Genomic DNA, 10,946 nt, shown 5'->3' on the forward strand with positions numbered 1-10,946 from the left:
AAAAATGTATTTTAGAGCTTGTGTTCAACATTTTAGTTGTTTTGTAATGTTAGTTGATTCATTTTGACACCAAAATTGTCTGATTTTTCATATTTTGAGCCTTTTAAATTAATACAAAGAATAGAGTTTGCTTGTAATTAAAAAAAAAAAAAAAATCCCGACCCAAATGTTAAAATTCATTTGAGGGCAAGCAAACAATTTTTTTTTCTTGGCCTCACTCCATATCCCCGAGCCTACTTTCCAGCAAATGCTTTATTCTGCAGTCTGTTTCCTGACAGAAGTTTAGATAAAATAATTTATTCCTGGCTGAGGCCAACTGAACTCCTCCTGTCCTCCCCTACTATGCACCCCCTCCCCCTCCTCTAGTGTAATCCCTGGGCCTACATTGTACTTGGTTTATTAGCGAATGCTTTTTTCTCCATTGTCACTTTCATGGAAATAGGACCAGGGGTAGCGTTATAACCCCCGATTCGGTGAATGACCCCTAAATTAAAAAAATATTAATTTTTCACCCTCCATATATTTGGAATGTGCAAGCTCGGGGGTGAACTCTGATCCTCTACTTTTGGACCTTACTCCTACCCCTGACTACACTGCAAAATATTTTTCACCCCCGAGATTTAATTTTCACCCCATGTATTTGGATTTTCTGCAAGCTCGGGAGTGAAAAACATGGGAAAACAACCCCCGACTTTGGGGCCTTAATGCTACCCCTGAATAGGACATATGAGAAGTTTTTAATACAAAACACCATAACCTTCTGACTGAGGGAAGCTGAGATCCCCCGTCCTCCCCTCCCCTGCATCTCTCTCCCCCTCATCTAGCTTTGTCCATGAGCCTACTAACCAGTGAATGCTTTTTTTTTGCAGCATTTCTTTCATGGAAATAGGACTGACAGAAGTTAAAATTATGCCCAGCGAGGTCACGTCACACTCGGTGTGACGTGCCCTGAACTCCCAATAACTTTCATAAGCGACAGACAAATTGCAGGAAAGCGTGCCAATTTAAGCTTCCTGTAATATCTATTGCACATAACGTACGAAGTCACAAACTTACAAACTTCAATATGCACTTCAAATACAGCAGACCAGCTGTTAATTATTACCGATCCTGTAGAATAACTTACATAATCTTCAATTTCATGGAATCCCGTTGCTCAGAATTGCAAATGTAATTTTTATCTGTCAAAATGCGCTGTGGATGTGCTTAGAGATTTTATGATATGCTCCATAAATCACAGGTGTGAAACTGACTTTATACCACTCGCTCACTTTTAAAGCTAGCAGAAAAGCGAAGCCTCCGGCTACCTCGTGGCATGACGTCATCATGGACGTGTACAAAATTTCCGATGGGCGCCTTATTTATTTGTAACCCGTTTTGTGATTGGTTGCAAACACCATTCATCGCAATCGTAAGCCAATCAATGAAGGCGACAGCCTAATACGGTATGAATTAATGTGACCCGCCAGTAAAGTACGTCTAACCTGATTGGTTTACAAAACTACTTTGATAATTGCTAAGCCAGTCAGCGTGCTCGATGCTTAACAACCTGGTCGTAGAGGTTTTTTTTTTTAATAGGCGAATTCACATGGTGATCCAGCGATCGAGTATAAATTCAGCATGACTTCTGCTTTAACAGGTGCAATAACAATACGTGGACACAATCAGTGACATTTACACAATGCAATAATGAATTATTTATGACATGCATGGGCTGGATTTTACGATCGAGGTAAGGTTTTCGGCCTGTCCCTGCGTGAATATCGTTACTTTTCAGCATCAAAGATACTTATGATGACCAGTTTTTATGGACACTTTGATAACAGGTAACTTTTATAGGTCATAGGGTAGAAAGCGATAGTTGTACAATTGTACGAAAATATACATTTTGTTATAGGCCTAAAATGTTTACAAAAATATATTGGTCCGTACGTTGTACATGTATTCAGTTGTTCGACGTATAGTTAAAATACAATACACCATACAGTGACCTAATGAATGAGGGCAACTGAACTCCCCCTGGCCTCTCCCCGCCCCCTCCTTCTCTCATCTCCACCACTCCTTCTCTCATCTCCACCACTCCTCTAGGTTCTAGCATAATCCCTAGGCCTACTTACCAGCAAATGCTTTTTTTCTCCAGCGTCTCTTTCATGGAAATAGGACAGTAGCTTATACCATACACCATAGGACCTAGAATCATATGGAAATAAAATGTAAACAAGATGTATTAGTCCAAGACAAACTGGCAGCACAAATCGCACTGTTCAGCAGTGTGCAGAAAAATTGATAACTTTGAATTCTTTCACATGTATACAGTCCAACCTCTTTCATGTGACCATGATGTGAACAAGCAACCTCTAGTGACCAAGCACCAGGGTTTGAACTAGGATTTGAAAGTAAGGGTTTTTTAAAACCCCTTAACCCCCCTGTACTAACTCTAACAAGGCGGTTCCCGAACCACAAGTCTCGCCTGGATTCGCGACTGCCTGTTTTTGCGCCAAGTGTGGGCATTCTTGAAGAAATCGCGGTAGGCCTAGTGTTCCAGGCTTACGCGATGACAGGGCAATAAATGGCGGCTTCCATACTTTATTACTTTTATAATGGAGCTGTCATATCACAATTTGTTTTATCTCTGGCACGAATGAACTACCCCCATTCACGCTGTACAAAGTTAGAAAATTTTATAAAGGAGCCATTTAGCACACCAGAAAGCATGCAAAGTGCATAGCATCGGAATTTTGGTGATCCCTGTTATCTTTTTTCTCTGTGTGAGGCAGCATTGCGCTGCTCATTAAATAGTCATGAACCCGACACGTCACATACATGTGGTCTCATTCGGCCGATCAGAGTCGTCGGAATTAACCCGACGTGGTTTTATGAATGAATTTATGACCTTATAAGTACAGAGGTCAGACATATGCATAAATCATGTGTTTGAGACATTCAAGATGGCTGCTTGGCCCTGCCGAAAACAGAATGAAAATCTGTGGTTCCATTCGGAAAATATTGCCGTTTGAAAATGGACTTTTTTCTGACATCAAACGAACAAGAATTTTGATGATATATATATATATTTCATTTATGTAATTTTGGTTATAATTTTTGTTGGACATGGTATATTTTTTCTGACTTAGCTGGAAGCTTATTTCAAGTGGTCATGATGGATTTTACTTCGGAGGTTCCAGTTTTTCAACGGAGACGGATAATTCGTCAGTTCTGTGCACGTGATGCCATGCAGTCAGTGCGTGGGGCAGTGCTAGGAAATTTGCATAATTTTGCCCCCGAAAATCAATCATGAGGGCCCTCAAAAGATATATCCGACCTCCAAATGACCTGCAAAATTTGTGGCAATTTGTATCACTTGCGGTAGTAAGCTTACTGCAGAATTCAGCAGTCATGCAACACTAACAATCACCCGACTATTATGTATATCACATTCTAAATTCACATTTCAGGAGAATTGAAAACAATTTAAGGCAATTCCGGGATTGCACAACTTTACACCACCATCAATGACTATGTTAATTTGGGCCCACAAAAATTTGTGAGGGCCCTCAAACATTTAAGATCAAGGGCCCAAATTTTGCTGAAGTGTAATTTTAGCAACATTTTTGATGCAATCGCTTGTTGTGCATGATCGTGATTGGCTGTGTTTACTTCTGAACTTCCATTGCTTTGTACACGGTGTCATGCTTCCGCGAATCCGACTAGATTTTGAATGCAATGGTCTCTAGCCTAGAATGTGAAGCTATCGGTGAGCAAATTCTTCTAAGTTCTAGCTAGACTAGAGTTACACAATTTTCTACATTTGCTACACAATTGGAATGTGCATGATGTGTAGAAATTTTGTACCATTCATAGGCATTGTAGGCATTCGCTCCCAAATTTGGTGAGCATTTTTGCTACACAAATGAAATTGCTTTTTGCGGACCCTGACTTTAATAGGAGGAAGTCTGTCATATACGTCATTAGCCTGAGGTACTCACACCTCCATCACTACGATTTCCACTGGCCTTCTCCGTGTCGAGGTCTGAGACTCCTGGGCACGTATGGTCCAGGGTACACAGTATCGAATTTTATTAACAAAATATCACTTCTTACCGTTCCTCACGTGAAGATAAGACTTAAAGGGGGGTAACCCTATTGGTTTTGGATATGGATTGTCTTTAAAATTACATATATATAATATCAAATGTTGTCCCCTTTATGCAGCTTTGTGAAAAAAACGAGAGTATTTTCTACGTAAATGTGAATAAATAGCAAAATTTGCAACCCAATACTTGGTATGCGTGAATTGCATTCTGGGAAGGGAAGCAATAACATGTGCCGTAATTCCTTTAGTGATGTGCCATGCGTATGGCGTGGTTGCACTGACACAAGCTCCCCACAAGCTCGACTGTACTAGGTACACATTTCAATACTACTACGGTGACATTTCCCCACAACCAGTCTTTTCGTGTTCGTCTGTATATTGTTCATGATGATTTTTGTATAAATTATGGCATAATGGCTATAGAGCACAATAACAAAGCAAAACAGAAATGCCCCGACGACAATGCTGAAAATGCCCGTACTATAATAGTGAACGGAAAATTTAGATTTATAACAGACTGCGCCACGCGGGCAGCTACTAATTTGGGAAGGAAGTTTAATACCTATATAGGGGAGATTGGGGTTAGTTGGAACGCAGGGGTAAGTTGAAACATTGTATTTTTTCTGACACAAAAAATTAATTTGGTAAAATACTGGCACCTAGTAATAGGTATTAGTAAGGGTCATCCACCAAATTAGCAACAGCACTGATGCCCCACCAGTGTTGGCTTGGGAAAGGAATATCTGTTTTTGACTTACTGACTAATTTTATACCCCTCAGAAAAGATGCGTTATCTCCATGTTGTTTGAAGATTCAGGGATTATTTTTGAGTATCATAAGCACTACAATGTAGTTAGTAAGTCCCAGAATAATGTTAAATAAAAGTTTTATTGTATTTCTTATTTTGTGTAATGAACTTTGAAATGTAAAAATAGGCATCGGGGTTGAAACTTTTGAGGTGGGGTTAGTTGACACGTGAAAATCGCATAGAAAAATATGGTTAAAAATTTGACTTTAAAAAAATTTGTAACATGTTTACCATTTCTTCAATATTGCTTTAATATGGTTAAAAAGCAATAATACAAGCAAAAAGTGCACACAGAAAGTACATTTTATAATATTTTAGGCTTCTCATATTTTGGTCCATGGTGACAAAGTTTAAGGCTGTATTTGTAGCATGTATGTATATTGTATATGTTTATACTGATATGGTTAGTGTTTCTTGAAAGTAATCGGTTTGCGTTAAAAAGACGATTTTGTGAAAAATGTTTCAACTAACCCCAATCTCCCCTACCGTAGTCGATCTGAAGTCTCTTCAGCAGTTATTGCAGTTCGCTCTTTTCATACAATGTGAATGATGCAAAACCAAACTAGCTGTTGAGGAGACTATAATTATCTACGATAAGCCAGTCCATAATTCAAGAAATTGGTAGCCAGGAAGTAAGCTATTTTTGTGTGAATTCTCTGATTTCTCCGAAAATACATCGACTTGGAGCGTCAAATTTCAGGATAGTAATGAGAAAAATAGTATCTATTTTGTGATACCAAAAACTCATTAACAATGACAAAAATCGGGGGGATGATGTTGTCGATCGGGTTACGGACCTTAAAACAAAACATATTTAGTGCATGTGTGAAAATTTTGGGTACGGTACATTTGAAGGTGTAAAATGGGTAAAATGACCCAATTTATAGGTATCCCAGGCAAACCTTAGTTAACACATTTGCTAGTCAGCGAAATTCGTCGAGACCGGGGCCCAAACACAATGCATATTTACATAGAAATTTGAATTTTTTTCGAGAATAGGCCGGTGAAGGAAACCTACATAAATATGTTTTCTATACTTCACTTGACCCAAATATATGATTTTTTATGGTAATAATCAAGTCGCACATGGAATTTTAGAGGGATTTTGATAGCAGTTCCATTAAAAAAAGCTGCTATCGCCATGAGACTAAGATCTAGAAACAACCCTAAATGCCGTTTTGGGGAATTTTGCTAGCAGAATCTTTTTGATGAAAGTCAATCTTTGACAAGATGTAACTTTGTTACGGAAAGTGCTATGACAAAAATGTTTTCAGTTTTGGCTTTCTTTACTCAATGGCTTTAATTTGATATGTAAAATGATGCAGTTTGCTGGCAAATTTGAATTCACCTAGCATACCTACAATTTATGATCGTGTCGATCGTCACCATTTTAATAACGGTCTCATAATAGAGATAACACCGTGGCGAAGAAAATTGCATTTTTTGGCTGTGAAATGCTGATTTAATGAAGGAAAGAGGTGCAGGAAGTCTTCATAGTATTATTTTTAAGGATTATAATTTATATCACAAAACTGAACACGACACGTGAGTACTTCTATGAATGCAGGGTGGGTGAAACCGCGATATGAGTTCATAGTTCTTTCCCACGGGGTGCCCCGGTTTCTACAGTACTACGGAATTCATGGCCCTTCTGTGAGGAAGGAGCAACGTAGAGCCATGATGTGTCGGGCTAATGCGTCATGCATGCATGTCATTGTCATGATTGTCAAGGCTGCAGAATTCGGGGGGTATAAAATCTCACCAAGAACTGGTCCTCTTCCAGCCTCGTCAATTCCGAATAAACATGGTTCATCTTTGCAGATTTGTGGCACTGCTGATTTGAATATCTTATTTACACTGTTGTTTTCTTCATATGGGCTGAAATCCATCGTGATTCAGATTTAGAGACAAAATTGATCGCGATCCTCACTCAAGCACTTCTCAGATTTTTGTTGTTTTGGTTCGCAATTCCCGCTAGACATCAACCTTAGAGGCCAACGTTCAGTTATCGTATTCGGAATGCCAGTGATATGCCGCATTGCGACGTTACAGTGAGTACGGTGGCTGATATGTGACAAATTAATTTTTTTTTGATTCATCAAAAAAATAAAATAATAATATTAACAAAGTAACGAATTTAATGTTTTATTCACGAATAAAACTATTTTATTCGCGAATTAAATGTTTTATTCGCGAATTAAACTATTTTATTCGCGAATTTAATATTTTATTCGCGAATTAAATGTTTTATTCGCGAATTAAACTATTTTACTCGCGAATTTAATGTTTTATTCGCGAATTAAATGTTTAATTCGCGAATTAAATGTTTTATTCGCGAATTAAATGTTTTATTCGCGAATTAAATTATTTTATTCGCGAATTAAATGTTTTATTCGCGAATTAAATTATTTTATTCGCGAATTAAATGTTTTATTCGCGAATTAAGTTATTTTATTCGCGAATTAAATGTTTTATTCGCGAATTAAATGTTTTATTCGCGAATTAAACTATTTTATTCGCGAGTTTAATGTTTTATTCGCGAATTAAATGTTTAATTCGCGAATTAAATGTTTTATTCGCGAATTAAATTATTTTATTCGCGAATTAAATGTTTTATTCGCGAATTAAATGTTTTATTCGCGAATTAAATTATTTTATTAGCGAATTAAATGTTTTATTCGCGAATTAAATTATTTTATTCGCGAATTAAATGTTTTATTCGCGAATTAAGTTATTTTATTCGCGAATTAAATGTTTTATTCGCGAATTAAATGTTTTATTCGCGAATTAAATGTTTTATTCGCGAATTAAATGTTTTATTCGCGAATTAAATTATTTTATTCGCGAATTAAATGTTTTATTCGCGAATTAAGTTATTTTATTCGCGAATTAAATGTTTTATTCGCGAATTAAATGTTTTATTCGCGAATTAAACTATTTTATTCGCGAGTTTAATGTTTTATTCGCGAATTAAATGTTTAATTCGCGAATTAAATGTTTTATTCGCGAATTAAATTATTTAATTCGCGAATTAAATGTTTAATTCGCGAATTAAATGTTTTATTCGCGAATAAAATGTTTTATTAGCGAATTAAATGTTTTATTCGCGAATTAAATTATTTTATTCGCGAATTAAATGTTTTATTCGCGAATTAAGTTATTTTATTCGCGAATTAAATGTTTTATTCGCGAATTAAATGTTTTATTCACGAATTAAATGTTTTACTCGCGAATTAAATGTTTTATTCGCGAATTAAATGTTTTATTCGCGAATTAAATTATTTTATTCGCGAATTAAATGTTTTATTCGCGAATTAAGTTATTTTATTCGCGAATTAAATGTTTTATTCGCGAGTTAAATGTTTTATTCGCGAATTAAACTATTTTATTCGCGAATTTAATGTTTTATTCGCGAATTAAATGTTTAATTCGCGAATTAAATGTTTTATTCGCGAATTAAATTATTTTATTCGCGAATTAAATGTTTAATGCGCGAATTAAATGTTTTATTCGCGAATTAAATTATTTTATTAGCGAATTAAATGTTTTATTCGCGAATTAAATTATTTTATTCGCGAATTAAATGGTTTATTCGCGATTCGCGAATTAAATGTTTTATTCACGAATTAAATGTTTTATTCGCGAATTAAACTATTTAAGTCGCGAATTAAACTATTTAATTCGCGAATAAAAACTATTTAATTCGCGAATTAAATGTTTTATTCGCGAATTAAATGTTTTATTCGCGAATTAAATGTTTTATTCGCGAATTAAACTATTTTATTCGCGAATTAAATGTTTTATTCGCGAATTAAGTTATTTTATTCGCGAATTAAATGTTTTATTCGCGAATTAAATGTTTTATTCGCGAATTAAACTATTTTATTCGCGAGTTTAATGTTTTATTCGCGAATTAAATGTTTAATTCGCGAATTAAATGTTTTATTCGCGAATTAAATTATTTTATTCGCGAATTAAATGTTTAATTCGCGAATTAAATGTTTTATTCGCGAATTAAATAATATTATTAGCGAATTAAATGTTTTATTCGTGAATTAAATTATTTTATTCGCGAATTAATGTTTTATTCGCGAATTAAATGTTTTATTCGCGAATTAAATGTTTTATTCGCGAATTAAATGTTTTATTCGCGAATTAAATTATTTTATTCGCGAATTAAATGTTTTATTCGCGAATTAAGTTATTTTATTCGCGAATTAAATGTTTTATTCGCGAATTAAATGTTTTATTCGCGAATTAAATGTTTTATTCGCGAATTAAATATTTAACACCGTTTTCAACGTCGTGTAAACGCACGAGCCAACGTATAAAGCCACAATTCGCGAATTAAATGTTTTATTCGCGAATTAAGTTATTTTATTCGCGAATTAAATGTTTTATTCGCGAATTAAATGTTTTATTCGCGAATTAAACTATTTTATTCGCGAGTTTAATGTTTTATTCGCGAATTAAATGTTTAATTCGCGAATTAAATGTTTTATTCGCGAATTAAATTATTTTATTCGCGAATTAAATGTTTAATTCGCGAATTAAATGTTTTATTCGCGAATTAAATAATTTTATTAGCGAATTAAATGTTTTATTCGCGAATTAAATTATTTTATTCGCGAATTAAATGTTTTATTCGCGAATTAAGTTATTTTATTCGCGAATTAAATGTTTTATTCGCGAATTAAATGTTTTATTCGCGAATTAAATGTTTTATTCGCGAATTAAATATTTAACACCGTTTTCAACGTCGTGTAAACGCACGAGCCAACGTATGTGCCACACACCACATATGTGCCTGGACACCTCGAATAAGCCGTAAAGTCCCCTCTGGTCATTTTTACTTTTTTTACATATTTGCAAAGAGCATGTTTCAGGAATTAAAATGACACCTCAATGAACTTCATATGACAATCAGAAGCGAAGTTATGGCTTGTTATAGGTTGTCATGAATCAAAACGCGAAACCGAGAAAAACGCGTTCAAAGTTAGGGAAGCATAATGACCATTCATCAGATGGGCCTCAGAAAATGTAGATTATTTCATATTTCCACTTATTTCTTTAAAATAAAACTTTGTATGTGTTTAGAAGAAAGCTTAAACATTTCAAATCTCTAAAAATCTCAACTTCGCCAAAATACGAAATTTGCATATATTTTCACCTGTAGCTCGAAATGAAGTTTGCCGAGTTTACGGCTCATTCGCCGCGTCCAGCCACATATGTAACATCACAATCTCTCTAATATGTTTCGATCAAATGTTGTAAAGTAAATTTAAATGCCTCTCTCAAATAAATTGTACACATTGGTTATTTCAAACAGGTATGTCAGCGATCATAGATTGTGTTGCTACTTGAAGCATGTGGAATCCTGCATCGTATTAGAGAAACAACCGGTTTTATTCCAATGCGGAAGTCTGATGCAGAACAACATTCTCAGGATTCTTATGTGGCTAATTGGACTGGGTGCCGTGTTTGGCAATATTGTTGTGATAATATGGAGGCTTATTGCAAAGACAAAAAATGACATTCAATTAGTACAGGCAATTGTTGCCGGTAATTTAGCAGTTTCTGATCTCATCATGGGTAGCTATATGCTATTTTTAGCAATAGCTGATGCTTATTACGGGGACGAGTTCTATAAATTTTCTGATGTTTGGCGTTCAAGTGTTCCGTGCAGAGTCGCTAGTTTCCTTACACTCCTCTCGAACGGAACCTCTCTTTTCCTGTTAGTTTTCATAACAATAGACAGATATTTGCGTCTTGTTTATCCCTTTAGCCCAAACCATTTCAGAAAATTCTCTGCAGTAATCGTTGTAGTTGTGATTTGGTGTGTAACCGTCCCTTTAAGTTTGCTGGCTTCTATTTTTGCTGATCCTGATTCTGATTTCTATGCACTCTCAGACGTTTGTATTGGTCTTCCTTTGATAACAAAACCAACAACATACGAAAATAAACTTAATCATATTGAAAATGACATCAAGGAATATTCTTTTAAGATCCCTACACCCAGTAGTTTTAAAAACTCGTGGTATTTTT

The 10,946-nt window shown here is 35.2% G+C and overlaps 1 protein-coding gene across 1 annotated transcript in view; it reads right to left on the reverse strand.

The window, feature by feature from the left end:
- Positions 1 to 6,886, reverse strand: part of LOC140163082 (ribonuclease H2 subunit A-like) — a 45,056-nt gene extending 38,170 nt beyond the window's left edge. The window contains 3 exon segments of the mRNA XM_072186452.1: positions 2,118 to 2,131; positions 2,133 to 2,190; positions 6,664 to 6,886. Coding sequence (XP_072042553.1) covers positions 2,118 to 2,131; positions 2,133 to 2,190; positions 6,664 to 6,790 — 199 coding nt within the window. The 5' untranslated portion in view covers positions 6,791 to 6,886.
- Positions 6,887 to 10,946: the final 4,060 nt, after the last annotated feature.

Source organism: Amphiura filiformis, chromosome 10, assembly GCF_039555335.1.
Source record: "Amphiura filiformis chromosome 10, Afil_fr2py, whole genome shotgun sequence".
Taxonomy (NCBI): domain Eukaryota; kingdom Metazoa; phylum Echinodermata; class Ophiuroidea; order Amphilepidida; family Amphiuridae; genus Amphiura; species Amphiura filiformis.